Source organism: Triplophysa rosa, linkage group LG3 (assembly GCF_024868665.1).
Source record: "Triplophysa rosa linkage group LG3, Trosa_1v2, whole genome shotgun sequence".
In the NCBI taxonomy this organism is placed as follows: Eukaryota; Metazoa; Chordata; class Actinopteri; order Cypriniformes; family Nemacheilidae; genus Triplophysa; species Triplophysa rosa.
The window spans coordinates 9,606,534-9,626,759 of NC_079892.1; the positions used below are offsets into that span (position 1 = coordinate 9,606,534).

Genomic DNA, 20,226 nt, shown 5'->3' on the forward strand with positions numbered 1-20,226 from the left:
GCTGGCTACGTTCTTTGTGAATGCTGCCGCCACCCCGTCTGCTTCCCAAGCGAGTTCGACCGCCGCTTCTGTGAGGTCAACCGTTTCGTCGATCAGCGGGGGTGATTTGGGGGTTCCTATAGCTGTTGTTCCGTCAGCTTCGGCTTCGCGGACCACCCATACCCCAGCATGCTCACCTGGCTCGTCCCTGATGGGCAGCGGTGGACCGTACCATAGTGGGCAGACTCAACAGAGGACAAACTCTCTGTCATCGCATCGGACAGCTACCTCCTGGCATCAGATGAGGAAGATCCCTTGGAGCTCTTGCCCCCGGGCGGTAGAGCCCAAGACGAGGTTGACGCTGAGATGTCGGCCATGCTTGCCCGGGTTCATGGTTCCTGGGGACGGAGCGTGGTCAAAAGCCAGTTCCATTTTTCCCGGAAGTGCAGGAGGAGCTCACGAAGTGGAATGCGCCGTCCTCGGCGCGGTCCCGGCTAGTGGGCTCAGGTGCTGCTGTTACTTTCCTGGATGGTGGGGCGGCTAAGGGCTATGTTTGACATCCCCCAGGTAGAGCGTGCAGTCGCGGTACATCTTTGCCCGCAGACAGCTGCCACTTGGAGAGGTTGACCAAGGCTCCCTTCCAAAGCTTGTAAGCTTTGCTTACAATGCTGCGGGACAGGCCGCTTCCGCCCTCCACGCTATGGGGATCCTTCAGGTCTTTCAGGCCAAGGTCTTGAAAGGCGCTCCGGGCCTTGGGTCGGTCGATGTCCACACTCGTGGTCCAGGAAAGGCATCTGTGGCTCAACCTTGCGCAGATGGGTGACAACCAGAAGGCCCGCCTTCTGGATGCAACCATCTCGCAAGCCGGGCTGTTTGGGGACACCATGGAGGATGTGTCACAGCAATTCTCCACGGTGCAGAAGCAGGCTGAGGCTATCAAACAGATCCTGCCGCGCCACGACCTGGCAACCTACTGGTCTTCACGGTCCTGAATGCAACCTGCTCCCCAGCACCGGTGCCCTCCCAGACGACGGCCCGCCAGAGACGTAGGCCCCCGTGGAGGAAGGCATCTGCCCCCTGTCAGCAGGCCGCTAAGAAGACCTCTAAGCGGCCCTGACGGGAAGAACCCAGGGAGTCCAACAAAGGGCCCGACCCTGGCCATTCCATCGCCCACGGGTAAGAGAGGGACGCTGCCTGCCGCATCCTTACCAAAGCCTTATCAGGGCCTGGCGCCCACTTTCTCACGAAAAGAGCTTTTCTCCCTGAGTTTTCTCTCCCCACAGCACCCTTGACTCGACGGTGTCTCGGTGTCACTGGCTCAGTGCGCCTCTCTGGCATACATATGTAGTGCTGCGGGTTGGGCTACGCCTTCGCGAGTTTTGACGGCCGTTGGTACGAGCCTCTCTGGGTATGCTACTAAGTACTGATCCCACTGGAAGATTACGTCTCGCAGTAGTGCTCACTTGTGACTCGCTAGTCTAGTCAATGTCGCTCAGCTTGAGGTTGTGATACGGCTCAGCACCGTGGCGTGTAAAGATAGGTCCCCAGTCTGTCTCTCAACACAACGTCAAGAGACCGATTGAAGGGGAATGTCTCAGTTACGACTGTAACCTCCGTTCCCTGATGGACGGAACGAGACGTTGTGTCTTCATGCCACAACGCTTCGCCGACCCGCTGCTGCGACTGGGAGATGCCTCTCAGGTTCCTCAGCCCAAAAGATGAGTGAATGGCTGCCGCCACCTCCCTTTTATACCCATATGCACGGGGCGGGGAATGGCATGCGTGTGCCAATCGCCAAGCCCATTGGCGTTTTAAAATTCCTCTCGGTGATGACAGGTTCTCAAGATCAAACCCCAGTCTGTCTCTCAACAACGTTTTCTTTTACCAAAATTTATCAAAATATCTTCTTTTGTGTTTGCAGAATAAAAAAGTCATACAGGTTTAAAATAATAAGAGGGTACGTAAGTGATGACATAATTTTCATTTTGGGGTGAACTATACCTTTAAGATTTCTGTGTAAACTGGTAATCTGACCTCTTTGGAGAAACAAAGCTTACTTTCTAACTTCAAAAAATGCTGTTTTTAGACTGTTGGACGTTTTTTAGTGTTGAATCTTTAAGCATGATATGCATAAAACATCACATCCCTTTAATCCCTTTAAGAAAAAGATCATCCTGTATGGCTCCTGGGCTCTGTATGTTCTGATCTCTCTGTGCTAGTTATTAGGACATCGTGAGGTCAGATGTGAGAGTTATCTGATTTAACCACATGACTTCAGCAGCTGACGGCACATTAAACCCAACTCATCCCTCATGCCATTCATTCAGTCTGATAAGAAAATTAAGTGGAGATCACTGGAGAAAATATCTGTCTTATAAATATGCACAATTATTATGCTGAGAAAAGTATGTGCAGCATCAGAAAAAAATCTCAGAAGACAACTCAAAAATGCGTTGTATATGTGTAATGTAATATTTTTCAGATCAAACAGATCTGTTTTCCAAACCTTTCCATGAATCTCAGGAGTTTCTTAGTATTTGTTATATTCAACTTCATTCATAGATGGTTTCATCGGACGCACACGCCTGGTCTGTGTTTGGTTATAATATAACAATTTATTTTATATTTAATTATATTAATATTAAAGAGGTCCTATTTTGCATATTTTATTAAGTCTTTATTATGTTTATGATGTGCTAAACAGGTGTTCATGTTTCGATGTGCTCAATATGCCATAGACAGGGGTTAAAGAAAAAAAATCCTGAGCCTGAACTTTTTTTGCGGGGTTGCGAGAGTAGACACATACGCAGGGTTATTTGTCAAACGAAAAAGAACATTATTTGAACATTATTTCCCTTGAAACTAACTAGTAACATGCCGTTTTTGAGCTTCTCAGACAGATGTTTCTTAAACTTTGATGCTATGCCATGTGTGTATGGATCACAGAATGACTCAAAAGGATTGGGGGCATAATTATAACAAACCAAACCAGTTTTATGCAATTATGGTATATTAAAACATAGCTTAACATACCAAATTCAACAGAATTCATCATAATAAAAATCCTACTTTTTAAAAGAAAACAAATAAGACTCACATTTTTTGTCCTATTGATGGTGGCATTTTGAGAGCAAAATAAAGTGACTAGATCTATGATTCATTTTGTACTCTACTAAACTATTTTGTGCTCTAATAGTAATTTAATCATTAATTTCATAGGTATTAATGGTGATGATATGGCACAAGTCACATCCACAACACATAGTAATGAGATCACAGTTGGTCAAAGCAGGTTAGCATAAATGAGCCCTCAAAAAAGCAAAAGTGATCACCTTTTTGAGCTTGTTTATTTTTTTATAATAATTAGTGGAGGCAGATTTACTATCCATTTTTAAACTCCTACTGGCAAATTTTGCACTAAAAACAATATAAATTCCTATTAAAGCTACAAAGGTAGCTTTAAGGTTACTGAGTCTTCACGGAGTTTTCATTTGTTTGATTCATATCAACCACACAGAATAGCAGGAATATTAGGCTGCTGTCACTAATGTACATCCGATTTTTCTCAACTTTTTACGCTCACTTCAGACAAAAACGACCATGTTTATGGTCTGAGAATTTGGTGCAATAAGCTGTGAAAAAGTTTGAAAACGATTTAGATGCTTTAGAAATCGATCCTTGATATCTCGATCGCAGTGAGCGCGTGTGTGTAATGCGCAGAAGTGGAAGCGGAGGTCTGATTAGATGATTTGCTGAAACAATACACAACGTTATCAATCTTTACGTCACAGTCTCCAATTTGTGTATGTCATGTTTGTAATGGACTTAAAAGCTGCTTCAGGCTTTATAAACTTACTCTCCATCCTGTCCAACTGACGTCTCCACTCCGGCAACCAAGACCCGCCCCATTTTAATTCTGATTGGCTAGTAATGTTTGGTTGGTTGAGAGTGACAGCTGTGTTCCTCTCATACCATTGGTAGGCAAACTTATGAACTCGAACTGATATCAAGAATCTTTTTAAATGTAATCTTTTATTAAAGTAAATATTTTTTTCCGCAGTCAAACGCCGCAAACCGGAGATCCGGCACGGTGCCTGAAAACTTTAAGCCCTGCATAGACTTTACAAGTTTGTACAAAACCTGATGATGTTATCACAGCATGATCTAAGAATGTTCTAAAAACATCTTGTTTGCTTCAACTGAAGCACAAACATCAGACTTTTTGTACAATAAAGGTTAATTTCACAAAATCATCTTATTTGACCATCGACCACAAATGATGCGAAATGTTTGAATATTACTTTATTTTGACATCCTAACATTCCAATGTAGATGGACCATTACTTTCAGACTGCATCTGTTCTGCATGCATTGCTAAATGACTGGCTAAATGAGTATGATCTTATTTCCACTCATCTATCTATTCAGTGCTCAGCATGACAATTTTAAAGGCCACCCGCCCTTCTTCGACCGCAAAGAAGCTCGTCTGAGCTTGACGAATTCCTCCCCCTTGTCATGTCATTGCTATTCTGGAGCTCCTTAAAGAAGGAACGATTGAAACCACTCAAAGCATAAGAGACTACATTGATGTACCTGAATCATCTTTTTTTCAATATATTGATTTTATCTATATACTTAATCAAAAAAATCTGGTCAGCTGACCAATCAAATCACACTATAGTCTGTAAGCAAACTTACAGTAACTGCTCAAATACACAAGGAGACCAGCAAAGAAGCATCCATCCACTACAAACAAATTTAACAATCTAAACAAGGGTGTGCATCTTCACTGGTGTCACGATTTAATTCGATTACGATAATCATGTCAATGACTCGACATCATGATGCATTGCATTCTCAACTTTCAATATTACTGCGCTAGTAAGACTGCCTCTTCATTGTGGCTCTCTCGTCTTTCTTGTCAAAGTCCCAGAATAAAACTGCGCTTTAGAGGCACGCGTCTTTAAAGCCCCAGTGAAATCAAACTATTTTTTTTCCTTTTATTAAAAATACGTTAGACTAAAAATTGACAGTCTGTCACGTTTGCACGTTCGCTCAAAAAAATCCAGAAATTCCTTGACATAACGCTACACTTAAGCCTCTCGTCAAAGTTCTTGTCCAATCAAATCTGCTTTAGAATCCGAAGAGTCCCGTCCCCTTCACTATGAGATCTGCTGAAGCGGCGCCTCATATCAGCCACTTGTTTGCACATTTATTATATCCTACATGGTGAATGACGCATAATACACTATGGGAGACCGGGGATGATCCAGACAGTGTAAACATTAACATTAAAGTCTTAATTTCGCGTTAGTGTCACATGAGCGGTTGCACGTGAGTGTCCTCCGGTTCAGAGACACGATAGCACAGAGCTGATCATATGCACAAATCCGCTCAGAAAAAACGTATCTGACCCGTTTAAAGTCTACACAGTATGTTGTATGTCAAGGCTCTAAGGAATAGATCAGACATCGTAAATAACAAGCTTCAAATGACACATAATGGTATCACTGATCTTTCTATTCTTTTCAATAGACTTGAACACCACTGTGGCTATCAGGCTGTTAAATGCAGCTTTGCCAGGCTAATTGTGTCGTAAACGAAACACTATTGGTTATTTTAAAAGGGGGCGGGGACACTCGATATGTCTCACGCTCTCTGCTTTTTTCAGTTTAAATTACATCAACACATCAAATAATTCTGCACGTTCCAAGGTGTTTCCCTGGGACTTTAATAACGTGAGTAGATCTCTTAGAGATGCACTTCGGCGTCTTAGGTATAGAGAGAAAAAGAGAGAGACGGGCAAGTGCTGCTCGTGCTGATGCCGAAATTATAGTCTGAAATATGTTTTCATATGGTTTATATCAACAGCAATGATATAAAAAACATATAAAACAATACAAATACTTTATTTTACAGGAAACATATTTAATTGCATTTTTAAAGAATCAATTGTTTGTTTTATGCATCGATGCAATAATCTTTCTCATCAACATCGTGATGCATATTAAAATAATTATATTCAACAGCCCTATTAAACAGTCCCACCACGATTTCATTATTATTTTTTTGTGATTGTTGCTGATATTGTGGCGTTAATTTGCAGAAATTTGTATTTTTTATAAATAGGATACCACACATACCAATAATTAGCATTATTAGTGATTAAGATATTGCTTTTTTACACTTTTGTGAAATGGCAGATGCGAAAAGTTTGCTTCAGCCATGTTTCGAATTCAATTAAGAAAAATTAAATAATGATAATTTTTGCTTTTATTTTGTGATGAAATAACATTATGCAGGGTTGCAAAAATGTGGCATTTTGTTCAGCAATCACAAAAAACTAAATGGACTGACTAAACCAACCAGTACGAAGAAATACAAAAACACAATGTTGATACACTGTCTGTCCTGAATTAAAATGAAGAGTCCTTGTTTCCAGCTAAACAACATTATACTGTATAATCCCTTACAATTCAACTCTTCAAAATCAAACCCCATCAAAGAGGACTCCATCAGACTATATAAATCCAATTAGTTCCCAGACTGAGTCTCACCTCTCTCTGTTTACTCAATAAATAGGGTGGCTTTGACATGCTGCCTAATCCAGGTCAGATGCATTATCTCTTCAGGTATGATTTGGGTTGGAAAGGGCCTTGAAATTCATAGCCATTAATGAGGTTTAAATAATGCCTGACTATAACCCGTCCGCATCCAGGTGACTAGTCACAATCTCTAATTTAAAACGTGGCAGAAAATTATTTAAAGAGTTCAGAAGTGTGACACTGGCATATTTTTTATGTGTCTACATTGTCAAAACATGTCAGTACGCTAATAGGGAACAGATGAGATCAGAGGGATTTCATACTCACGTTCTAAACACACAAAGCCGAAGACATTCACAGTAGAAATGTAGTTTAGTGTAATACTGAATATTAAAATACTTGGATGAAATACAGCTGTGACCTTGTAACTGTAAAAGGGTTTGAGATTGGCACAGTGTGTGTGTCTAGTAAAGTCATACATAATTATTTTAATCGAATACAAGTGATTTCTTGTTAACATAAATGAAGTCTAAAACCTGGGACATGAATTAAGAGGTAAAATGTGATGTCTTCAACATTTCTTTCTTGGAATAGAAAGTGTTGACAGATCTCTGCCAGGCATGGCATTTCTAATGATTCATTCATTTTTGCATTCATTCATTTTCACATCATCTGACTCCAAACCACCAGAGGGAGCCTTTAGCAGGATACTAGTTTGATACTACTGCATTCATCACCCAGCTTTTCCAATAGCATAAATACAACAGTTCATACAGTCTATCATCATTAAATCTACATATCAATTATGTGCATTGCATCTCGCCATTGTTTTTGAGCTCACAAACCAAATGTCTTATTAATGTGTATATTACACTCACTGTGGTCTGGAGGCCTCTGCCTGATCCGTCTGGAGCTTCTCACCTCCCTCCACTTCCATGGTGCAGTACACAATCCGGTTCGGAGCAACTGATTTAAGCCCCTGCACCTCTATAATCACAATCTGAAGATCACATAAAGAAGCTTCAATGACTTCATTCGATTTTTTATGGTTTTTTAAGGTGTAGCTCTTGTGTATATTTACAGCTGCGGAAAAAATAAAGAGATCATTCCAAATTTAATTAAATCTGCATTTCTAGATGTATTGTGGCCATTCCAGTGTCTGTTGAATTTCAACATAAAAGAAGTGACAAGGTCATCTAACATGTGACAAGCATCACAAGACACATGAAAACTGATGAAAATCAATGTTAACACATATAGAAATATTTTTTCCTAAATACATGTACAGATATGACTGTTGTATTGCATAAAAGTGAATATGAACCCATTTTCGTTGCAGTTATTTTGACCTGTTTCTCCAGTTTTCACTTTCTGCTAATAAATGCAAATAGAAGCAATATTTTTATTTGGGAGAAATATTGTTAGTAGTTCACAGAATGACACAAAATTTTTTGTTGAGATTGGTCTCTTAATTTTTTTCTGCGGCTGTATAAACCTTAAATAAATAAAATAATAAACCTGTACCTCCAGATTAAAAGACAAAACTACATCCGATTTGGACAGGGGCAAATCGTTTTCATCGCCGATGTCCAGAAAACTGTTCATTGGTGTGAGCTTTGGCTTGATCTTGGGTTTGAAGTCTTTAGCCACCGGCTGGCTCTCCAGGTTGGCCATCAGCAGGTTAACAGATGACCTGAGCTCCTCCACAAACATCATCTCCATGTCTTTAGAAATAAACTTTGGAAACTTTCTCTCCTGTTGAAACAGGCAGAATGAATAATTTTTTAGAAGTTTTTAAGATATTTAGGGGGAAATAATCAAGGATGCAAATCATTTTCTTTTTTTTAATATATTTAAACCGATGGACATGCAGCATCTACACAAGATGTGATCAGTGGCTAGCTGTTTTATTTAGGGATGCACCGAAATGTAAATTTTGGCCGATAACGATAACCGATAATTCTTGAACACTGGAAGCCAATAACCGATATATTGGCCGATATACAGTACCTAAATATTAATATAACATTTTCTGAGACTGCACATAATTTTTTTCCCACTGAAAATCATGTACCAAGCCTACTTTACACTAATTAAAGGTTCTTTAACTTTTCTGGTATAATGTTTATTTAATAAACAAATTAAAGATGTTCTTCCAGACCAACCCAGAAAGGTGTTCTCAATAGCCACAAGTCTAACAGGTCTCAAGGCAGAAAGCAGGCTTCAAACAATATGCTTTCGTTCCTATAATTTACACATTCATAAATATCTACATACGACATCAACAAGGTTTTGCTAATAGCAGTGAGTGAATGGTCACGACAGAAAGACAGCACTGTACTGGATTTGTGAGCAGCGTGCAGCTGAAGAAGTTCAATCAGAGGAAATGATTCATAATTTATCGGCTATAATATATCGGCCTAAATTTTTATTATCGGCCGATATCGATAACATTAAAAACGACCATTTATTGGCTGATGCCGATATGGCCGATAATTTATTGTGCATCCCTCGTTTTATTCTAGGTTTTACCCCTTAATTTATATCTGACATGTATGCATTTAATATCTACACTTTTTTACCAGGAAAAGGACCCAAAAATAAAAGATGACTCATCCTGCCCTACGCAAATTCGGACCCTTCAATACACCCTGCCCACACTTCCTGTTCCAATAGGAAATGTCGAGCGAACTTTTATGAAAAAAAAGTGTCATGCCGTGTCTTGTGACAGGAATCTGAAGGTGTTCTAGGCATCTGCTTTCACAGTAAGACACTGTAACACCACCACAGAGATCACAGACAGGTGAAGGTGTCTTACTCTTGCTATTTTCTCAGCCAGCTGCAGTCGCCCGTCCAGCTCTCGGCGGATCTGTGCCGCCTGCTCATCCACGTTGTCCAGCTGCACAAAAAAGAGGATACCAGATATCTATTTGACACACAGTAAGACGTTTAACAAGTAGATGTTGACACATTTACGCTAGCGTAAAGATGGTCGAGGTGGGAAAAATGACAAACACATGTGATCCCTTGTGAAGCACTGGTGCAGCTTATACTGCCAAACCGTTGAAACGTCCGATGATAAAAACAGATATATCTTCATCTGTTTACAGCGTGGATCTGGCATGTTTTTGAATAAGCGCACACACACCATTAAACACACAAACACACCCACACACCAATGTTGGCATGCTGTCATGACAGGGTTTCCTCTACATGAGTGGGAAATCTCTCTCTGTCGTGCACATGCACACACACCACCCCCATCCTAGCACTGTTTCCACTTGATAAGCTCTTTTTCCCTGCGGCTGCAGTAGGGTGGACTGCGCTCTGATTTCACACATTATTTTTCGTGCATTATTACTGTACCAAGTCCACCAAACTAGTTGGGTCAGAAAGTTTTGCATGTACTGTACCATGCATATACAGTAATAGGAGTGCTTGTAAAGCCAGTCTTCCCCCACAGCTCTGTGTAGAGAACCCCTCAAATACCCCAAAGTTCTAATGCTATTGTTTCAGTGAAAACACTTTTTAATGAGGCCGGGTAATATGTGCCACGCTTTGCCTCCTCAAGCCTCCCATCATCGTTCCTTATTCGATTAACATATGCAAATACCGTCTCTAAATCTTGCATAAGGAACGTGTGGGAGAAAGCAGACCGGATGAATGCTGCGAGTGTCTGCCCAGCGCTGGTCTGCTCATATGTGGGAGGAATAGCGTTTAAGGTCGTAATGATGCAGTTGGCCGTGTCTCCGCAGATGGAAAGGGTCAAAGGAAGTGCTCTTCTGAATCAGAGCCCTTATGAACGGCTTCACAGGAAGTAACGAGAGCACCATGGGGCAGATGACCTAAAAGAAAACTGTTGTTAAAATCTGTTAATAAGTTACTGAATGACATCATCAACAAGAGGTCAAGGTTAGGGTGACGATGATCAAATGATTGTATGTTAATGGTTATGCTAAACCTGGAATTAGCAAGATTTTTTCCATCCGTCAGGTTTACATTCATACTGTACATGGTCACGAATTAAGTTTTAACGCCGCCATCCATTACCATTTCTGGCAGGTCATTAAGGACACATAATCAACAACATTCACAGCCTCTTTACAGATAATTAGGCGCTCATGTGCTTGCTTTCAGTACGCGGTTTACTCAGTGAGATATACGTCTGAGCGCACGTTACAAAAAGTGTGATATTTAATTAAGATACGGTTGGACCTGCGGTCTGGAGTCAGTCAGATTTTAGTTAAGTTTCACTTGTTGCACTCTGTAAATGACTCACACTTGCTCTGACGTGACCCATCTGGACACAGTGTCGTTCCCTGAGAAGACTACAAGAAGCTTTTAATGGTCTAATCATCTCTAAGGTCTGTTAACGCAATTTATTCTATTAATGATTTGCTCGTAATGGATGTGCAGAAAAATCTATATTAAGTACTGTGAACCCTGAAGCAGAGGTTAGTCAGTCAGGACTCAGGTTTATATAACAAAAACTATGCTTTATTATCATTTTTATAGCCCTTATTATAGAAATGTATGATTTTTAAATAAACAATTACAATAAATAATTTAAAAATAATATTTTTTTTCCCTTAACAAAGATGCAACAAAGGTGCGCCTGTGCATGGGCCGGTTTAGGATTAATAAACTGGGATGCACCGATAAATGTATTCACCGATACCAAATCTGAAGATTAAATATGTTATGAATTCATATAATGACTATTAATATTGAACATCAAATATGCAATGTTTTTTAACATTTTCAATGCAGAAAACAAATTCATTACATTTTTCTGTCCTCTTTGAGTGACAGGTTATATTGGCCCTGATCGTCAACTGTTTTTAAATGTGCGAAAAATTGCTTTTATTGACCGATACCGATTATTGGCAGATATATCGGTGCATCTCTAAGAAAAACTTTTATGCCCAAGAACTTTAAGCTGTTATGCCTTGAAGATAGCAAACTTTGTTAGAACAAAGCTGAAAAAAAAAGTAAAATGTCTCTAGTCGGTGTGACAATTTTCTCATGAGTCCATGGATCTGACACTCAAAATGACCACATCCATTTCCCACCATAATGAGGCAATCAGCATCTAAATACTGTCAAAACACAGAGTGTGTGGCCATCCAATTGATGTACAACACTCACCCAGCATTGCAGGTTTCTCCTTATAAAGCATTAAAACGGCTTCACTGTGACTTTCTTTGATGAGCACATTCTTAAATACCTCCTCAGAGTCACACACATATGCGCACCAGATTCTTTTCTGTTGCCTTGTTACCAAGTTGTTCGCTTTTCTTTAGCTGCTCTATTTTGGTGAGTTTGGCAACAATTTCTATGACAACAAGCCTTAGGTGCACCCTAATGAAAGACGTCACCGGCTTAGAGAGAAGCATGCCGCTGTCACGCTCTGATCTTCCCAGAGCTCTCTTTACCCCCCTCGTCTAAATTAGCAAACCAATTAAAGGCAGCCGCCTCCAGTCGCACGACTATGAACTGAAATGCATAGTTTGCGTTGTCTTTCTCTCTGTGATATATTCCTAGTGATTTTACAGGCAACATTGTAAATATGTGGTGATTTTAATGTGCTTTTAATTTGGCCATTAGGTTTTCATCACACTTTTTAAACTAGATAATAGTCTTTTATTTGGGTATGAAAGTTTATGCTCTACCTTTAATGTAAAGCTGAAAAAGACATAGAGTATAGACCGTTTCATTGGACGCACGCGCGCCTGACCCCCAGTTAAATTCAGGTTTGTGTTTGGCTAGTGTCTAATAATATAACTATTTATATTTAATTTAATTTATGTTAACATTAATTTGTACTATTATTTTACTGTATAATAATTGTATTAAAGAGTAAATAATTTGTGATTTTTAAGGTCCTACTTTAGTTTATGGAGTGTCCAACAACAAGTTTACGTACATACACGGTGTAAAAACACTTTCATTTTCTAATAATAGGCAGTTTTTATTACCTTCCTTCTTGACTGACTCTCAAATGATTCGTTCGGCGTTTCATGCGTCTAATCCCCTCCTTTCTGTCAGCATACTCTGATCTGATTGGTCAGATGGTCTAGTCTGCTGTGATTGGTCTACCGTGTGCAGTATCGCAAATGGAACTTAGACGGGCATTACACTGAGTGACGCAAATCCGACCTGGAACTGAAATTAGAACGACAGACGATTCGTTCGCATGATTCAGAGTTGACTCCTTTTCTCCCAAGCCAATAACGTTGTTATACGTTCACTTTCGGCTTTACAACTTGGCAGACTGCTTACATTCACACACAGCAACATTACACACTGCATGAAATGTAATGTTAAGGACATTGTAATAGTTACTCTTTACATAAATGATTTGTAGAATTTTGTTGTATGTTGATTTTATTAAATAAACAACTTGTTGAATGGGTCCTGTAGTTCGGTCACATTTAAACAAACCGTATGGTACATTGACATCTAGTGGTTGAGCTTGGTATCTCAGTCTATATTCAAAATATTGGAGAGACAAGTTTCGCCAAGTAACAGTTCTTCTCGGTTTCTTTTGATTGTCATCAGAAACAATCTACAGGCACTCTATTGTTTGTGAATGTGTACCAGAAGTTGAGTTGGGGTCACAAAAGTGTGCATGGGCAGTAACGTTTGTTTATGTTGTTAAGATGAAACCGTCTGTATAACTATAAACTTTTGTCAAAATAAATAACAAAATAGACCTATCTATATTGCTCAACCTTTCAACTTCATTACAGAATGTAAATGGGGACAACTGTCTCTCCGAAGGTAGGTCACAAGAAAACACTGAACCACTTTCTGATGGCCCAGACCTGTCTTATAGATATGAGTATTGCTGCTTCGTCTGAGGTGGTTAATTCATTACCTCTTCCCGATGGCTCACCTGCGTGCCACCTCCTCCAGCCTCGTGTGTGGCGAACTAACGGGAGCTGACAGGGTGACTGGAGCGAGAGCCAAAGCCGAATGTGTTCATTAAGGAGAGGATGACAGGTGCAAAGAGAAGAACAGGCATGGCACATGGGCATCTCTGATCATGCAGGCGCAGCTGGATTTCTCCGCGTCCACCTGAGCCTCGACCCGCCTGCCTGTCTGACCAAACAGATGTTCCGCACCTCATTGAGCTTTTAACGTTGGTTTACTTATTGATCGACTTTTTGCTCTCATTTACATCTGATTGAATCAGTGTTGTCATATTATGATAACAGTGAGACGATGGGGTTATTAACCATTATATATTCTGTCCATCAATAGCAAGAAAAGTGTTTTTTAAAATTTGGTTAGTTTGGTTACACTTTATATTAAGGTACACAAAATCATGATTAACTACTTGCTTATAAACATGCATACTTGCTGTATATTAGTATGTATAAAGCGCATCTACATCCTTTAAAGGTGGGGTGTCCGATTTCTCTTAGCCATTGTTGATCCCCATCTTTCGCTTTCGTCAGCGCTCGGCTCGACTAATGTCCGTCCTGTGCACTGTGCACCTTACTGCTGATTGGCTGCAAGGTTGTTTTGGTACTCAGCCCGATTTGTCTAAACAAGCGTAATTCGGAAATCGCTGATCCTGCCTTTAATCCCACCCAATACCTAAACCTAAAAACCACATTAGAAGCAAATTAGTGGTTTATTGGGGCAAAAGTCGTAGTTAATAGTGAGAAATGGATCCTAAGTGTAACCGTTAGTTTTTAATTTAGTTGTATTTAACCTAGTATATGTTTTTATGCTTAGTATTCCTCTTTATTCCACGGCCATCTGGGATACTTGATTCTGATTGGTCACATAATCTTAACAGTCAAATATTCTGCCTAATGTCTGCTGTCGCTTTTATCTACAGTATATGTGCACAGTATCTCAATTCATATTAATAATGCCTCTCTATTATTGTTCTGGTCTCTTGTCTTCATTGTTTTATGTCTACTGTACTCAAACACATCTGTGTCTCTACTCGTCTGCCTCACAGACCCGTGCACAGCTCTTCCTCATCTTTGTATGACCCCCTTCACCCACTGACATATCAATTGTCATGCTGTCAGTCTCCCTTCCGTTCCCTTGTTTCTCTTCCTTTGAGACTGACTGTGGATTTGACATCGGGTGGAGCAGTTATCAGAGAAACAGACAGAGTGGGTTAAAGCAAAAATGAAGTGAACAACACATAATATCTCCAATTGGCAGGGAAACTGACATAGATTTTCTTTAGTGGTGGGTTTCCCCAACCCGTGGTTTGCAAACCCATAGGAGAATGATGAATCAATGAATTTCTGACCTTTTATGTCCAAATTTTCAATTGTGTTTCAAAAAACACTGTACTTTTTAAATGATTAAATACTGTGTTGTCAAAGTTGATCTTAATAAATAAGGTTATAATACCATGAAACTATTAGCCTAACTCTAATAATAATAGTCAATCAGTAAGTAATAAAATTAAGAGCAATAGCACAAATAAATGTACAGTAATAAAGCAAACACAAATGAAATTAACAGTGCTTTTCAGGTGATTCAGGTTGGTTTAACTCTAGTTATCAGGTACAGAAACTGAAAAGAGGAGTCAAATGTAAAATAACCCTTCATAGTCTTCACAGTATAAATGAAATATAGATCAATCCATATTATAGTTATTAAAGTTGATCAGTCAGGAGCAGCGAGTGTGTTATTTTTTTCGTTTTTTGTTCTTTGATGAGCATTAAAACAGAGATGTTTATTATGCTGCTGTCCCTTTAAGAGCTAGCGCGCACAGATCGCATGCATTTTGTTTCCCTTCATGATTTAGTTCACAGCAAACAATAATGGATTAATCAACATGATATAGTGCCTATTCGCTAAATAATAACATAAAAATAAGTTACATTTGTTCAACTTGCATCAGGAGTAGACTTTAAATTTGAGCTTGCGCATATTTCCCTCCACTGGCCCTTGTCAATCATGGCCTCCTAATAATGCCACCCTCTGAATTGGCTCTATCTATCTCTCTCTCCTCTCCACCTATAGCTGGTGTGTGCTGAGCACACTGGCACCGTTGTTCTGTGGCTGCCGTCGCATCATCCAAGTGGATGCTGCACACTGGTGGTGGTTGAGGAGAGACCCCCCTCATAAGATTGTATCACTTTGGGTGTACAGCATTACACAGTAAACCGCTATATAAATGCCTCATTCATTCATTCATACAGAATGTACGCATCCTGCAAGCTGTCCTCAACGCGACGCGTCTCGTCCGGTGTGCAACTCCGTTAACTTACATGCCGCTTTGTTTGTTTACGTTGCACTGAAAGCCCAACTGTCACCACTACAGCCTCGATTATGAATGTACATGTAAGATTTGTTGTTTGGTCTCCCTGCCATAGTTAATCAAGTGTGTGTCATGACTCATGGCCTCCATGTCTCTGATAAGCATGGCTCTTTAAGCTGGTGCACCGCTGGTGTAACTTTGTTTTTCTTTTGTGCAAGTTGCAACAGTTCCGTTCTGTGCAACAGAAACACGCGGTGTAACAGATCCTTTACGATTAATTAACCGTGTTGTTTATAAAGGGATCATATGGCGTTTTTGAACGTTAAATCGTGTATACACATTGCATTACATCTAAAACAAATGATAAGATTCGTTTTAGCCGTGTCATATGACCCCTTTAAGCGTGGTTAATAGTGAAATTTGGTCATCTATGCATCCCTAAGCAGAAATAAGTAAGATAAAATAAATTTAAAATAAGATAAAATAATAAAATAAGATATTGAAGTCAATCAATTATGCAATCAATTTCAGTATTTTTTAAAGAAACTTACATTTTTGGACAAAATCTGAGATTCATCTCCCATAAGATGGCACTTCAGATGGCTGCCTCGGTGTGGAGCTCTCCAGTTGTTTTAGTGTTTTTGTTTGTCCTGTTTTATGTTTTTCCCATACAGTCAGTTTCACAAGAGATGAACTGCTGAACATTCAGCAGTGCACACCATCTGATCTTTTACCGGTTTTTGTTTATTCAGACTTTTTACTTAACATTGTAGTCGGAGGCGCAGCAGCGCTGCTAAAGCACTCCAGGACTCGCAAGTGTGGGAAGCGAGCCGGCGCGCTAATCAGGCTCAGAAAGCGCAGCTTTAAAACTGCGCTGCCTAGCATACATCTGGCGAATCTGCGCTCTCTGCCAAACAAAACGGACGAACTTCTACTTTACTGAACAAATAAGGTTTTTTCAAACTCTGCTGTTTTTTGTTTTCGTGGAAACGTGGCTGAATGACTTCATCCCGGACAGTGCACTACATCTGCCCGGCTACCAGCTGTTCAGAGCGGACCGCGACGCAGAATCAATGGGGGAATCGCACGGTGGTGTGGTATGTTTCTACATCAATGAAAAGTGGTGTACAGATACAAAAGTGATGAAGAAGATGTGCTGTCTCGACCTAGAAGTTTTCCTCGTTCATTCTCGGGTGTGTTTACATTCCACCGCAAGCGCACGTGAGCGTGGCGTTACAACAGTTCACTGATCACTCTGTTATTATTATTCTTCGCGACTTTAATCAGGCAAAACTTACACTCGAGACGCCGAAATACAGACAACACATCACATGCCCTACTAGAGACAAAAATATTTTGGACCATTGCTACACCACAATAAAGAATGCATATCGCTCTGTCCCTAGAGCAGCTTTAGGACTGTCTGATCACTGCCTGGTTCACCTGATCCCAGCCTACAGGCAGAAACTAAAATCTGCCAAACCTATGGTGAGGACTGTTAAAAGATGGACCAACGAAACAGAGCGGGCCTTACAAGCCTGTTTCGAGTGCACCGATTGGAGTGTTTTTGAAGCTGCTACTACCGATCTGGACGAGCTCACAGAGACTGTAACATCATACATCAGTTTCTGTGAGGATTTGTGCATTTCTACTAGGAGTTCCTGAAAAAATACAACAATGATAAACCATGGTTCTCAGCAAAACTCAAACACATTCGCCAAACCAAGGAGGATGCCTATAGAAAAGGGGACAAAGTCTTGTACAGGCAGGCTAGGAACACATTGACAAAGGAGATCAGAGTGGTTAAGAGAAACTACTCTAAAAAGTTGGAAAACTGGTTTTCAGCCAACAACCCTGCGTCTGTGTGGAAAGGCCTGAAAGATATCACTAACTACAAGCCACTATCCCCCAATTTTGCAGGCAATCAACACCTGGTCAATGATCTGAATGACTTTTACTGCAGATTTGAAAATGCTAACTTTACACCTCACACCAACTCTGACATTCTCTCTACACAACACCTATCACCTTCAGTCACCCCACCTCCTGCACTTCAGATCAGTGAAGAGGAGGTGTGCCGAGTCTTTAGGAAACAAAAGACAAGAAAAGCACCAGGCCCAGATGGTATCTCCCCAGCCTGTCTTAAAAGCTGTGCTATTCAACTGGCCTTCATCTTCTCACAGATCTTCAACAGATCACTGGAGCTGTGCACAGTTCCTTCCTGTTTCAAGCGCTCCACCATAATCCCCATCCCAAAGAAACCCAACATCACAGGACTGAATGATTACAGACCCGTCGCTCTCACATCTGTGGTCATGAAGTAATTCGAGAGACTGGTACTGGCCTATCTGAAGGAAATCACAGAACCCTTACTCGACTCCCTGCAGTTTGCCTACAGAGCAAACAGGTCTGTTGAGGATGCAGTTAACATGGGACTGCATTTTGTCCTGAGACATCTGGATAGACCAGGGACCTACAGTAGGATCCTGTTTGTGGACTTCAGCTCCGCTTTCAACACCATCATCCCATCACTGCTCCAAAGTTAACCCAGCTATCTGTTCCTGGCTCTATCTGTCAGTGGATCACCAGCTTTCTGACAGACAGGCAACAGTTAGTGAGAATGGGGAAACTCACATCCAGCACCCGCACAATCAGCACTGGCGACAGCCATCCCCCCCCCCCAGGGTTGCGTTCTCTCCCCATTGCTCTTCTCCCTGTACACCAATGACTGCACTGCCTAGGACCCTTCTGTCAGACTTCTGAAGTTCGCAGACAACACCACACTCATTGGCCTCATCCAGTATGGTGATGAGTCTGCGTACAGACAGGAGGCTGAGCAGCTGGCTGTCTGATGCAGTCATAACAACTTGGAGCTGAACACACTTAAAACAGTGGAGACGATTGTGGACTTCAGGAGAAACCCCCCTGCACTCCCCATCATGAACAGCACTGTGGCAGCAGTGAAGTCATTCAGGTTCCTGGGCACCACCATCTCTCAGGTCCTGAAGTAGGACAATCACATTGGCTCTATTGCTAAAAAAGCCCAGCAGAGGTTGTACTTCTTACATCAGCTGAAGAAGTTCAACCTATCACAAACTCTGTTAAAACGGTTTTACTCAGCAGTCATAGAGTCTGTCCTCTGCACATTCATTACTGTCTGGTTTGGCTCAGCCACAAAGTCAGACATCAGAAGACTACAGAGGACGGTTCAGACTGCTGAGAAGATCAATGGTGCTCATCTGCCCATCCTCCAAGAACTGTACACATCCAGAGTGAGGAAAAGGGCTCAGAAAATCACCCTTGACCTCTCTCATCCATGCCATCATTTCTTCACAATGCTGCCGTCTGGTCGGCGCTACAGAGCACTGAGCACCAAAACAACCAGACACAAAAACAGCTTCTTCCCTCAGGCCATCTACCTCTTGAACAGTTAAATGTTTTTTACCCACCGTGCAATAATTCGCAATATATATGCACTAATAAAAGCTGTATATAGCACATACCTTGTACATACAATAGTCTATTCTTGTTTTTTACTTGTACATATTTACATACACACATAGCTTTACTCTCTATATCTTTATCTTATGTTTATTGTATTGTATTTCTTAATTTTTTATACCCATAGGCCCTTATTTAAATCATCTGTGTACTGTTTTCTATTGAGTTATGGTCTCTGTGTACTGTTGTTTCTGTGTACTGGATGCTCCTGTCACCAAAACAAATTCCTTGTATGTGCAAACATACTTGGCAATAAAGCTCTTTCTGATTCTGATAATGCAAATTGTCATCTGCCGTCCACTGCATGTCAATTATGAGAAAAAAACAAGAAAACAAAACTTTTATGTGATGTATAAGTCTATCATTAAGTAATTTGTAATGACTGTCACAATTCTACAACTTACCGCTATATACTAATTGTACAGGAAAGTGCTGAAACTGTTACTATGGTTACCATCTCTGGCAACACAACTTTGTGAACACCTGTTTACAGCCAGGTCAAACACTCTGACTAACTTGTAATCTTTTGTAATTTGCATATACTAAAATATCATTTGAAAATCTTGCTCACTCTCACTTAGGGGCAGACCGCTCCAAAGCAGAATTTCTATCCTAATTATACATTCAAATGTAACATTTTTCCTATTTTGAACTTCTTCATATTTTGCACAGGAACATAGTTCAAGTAGTTACCTGCTAAGGTAATTAAGGTCATCAGGGTTCAGATCAAAGAACCAAAGAACCGCCGCTTGAGGGAATTCAGCTTTCAGTAAATCAACTCAGATCATATCAGAAAATCTCCATTCTGTCATTTAAATTGACGATATTGATGAAATACAACTGAGGTCTTCAGATTACAATAGATCACGTTGTTAGCTTTATTGGAATGGAATAGAATTTGTCCTATTATTGCGCCTAGTGTTTTCAACTTTACTGTTGTTAAAATCAATATTGTTTTTA

The 20,226-nt window shown here is 40.6% G+C and overlaps 1 protein-coding gene across 7 annotated transcripts in view; it reads right to left on the bottom strand.

The window, feature by feature from the left end:
- Window positions 1-20,226, bottom strand: part of cadps2 (Ca++-dependent secretion activator 2) — a 119,059-nt gene that overhangs the window by 54,678 nt on the left and 44,155 nt on the right. For all 7 annotated transcript variants that reach the window (XM_057329190.1, XM_057329197.1, XM_057329196.1 and 4 more), the window contains exons 4-6: window positions 9,343-9,423; window positions 8,049-8,279; window positions 7,403-7,524 (exon numbers count right to left, since the gene is read on the bottom strand). In XM_057329190.1, coding sequence (XP_057185173.1) covers window positions 7,403-7,524; window positions 8,049-8,279; window positions 9,343-9,423 — 434 coding nt within the window. The remainder of the gene's footprint in view (window positions 1-7,402; window positions 7,525-8,048; window positions 8,280-9,342; window positions 9,424-20,226) is intronic.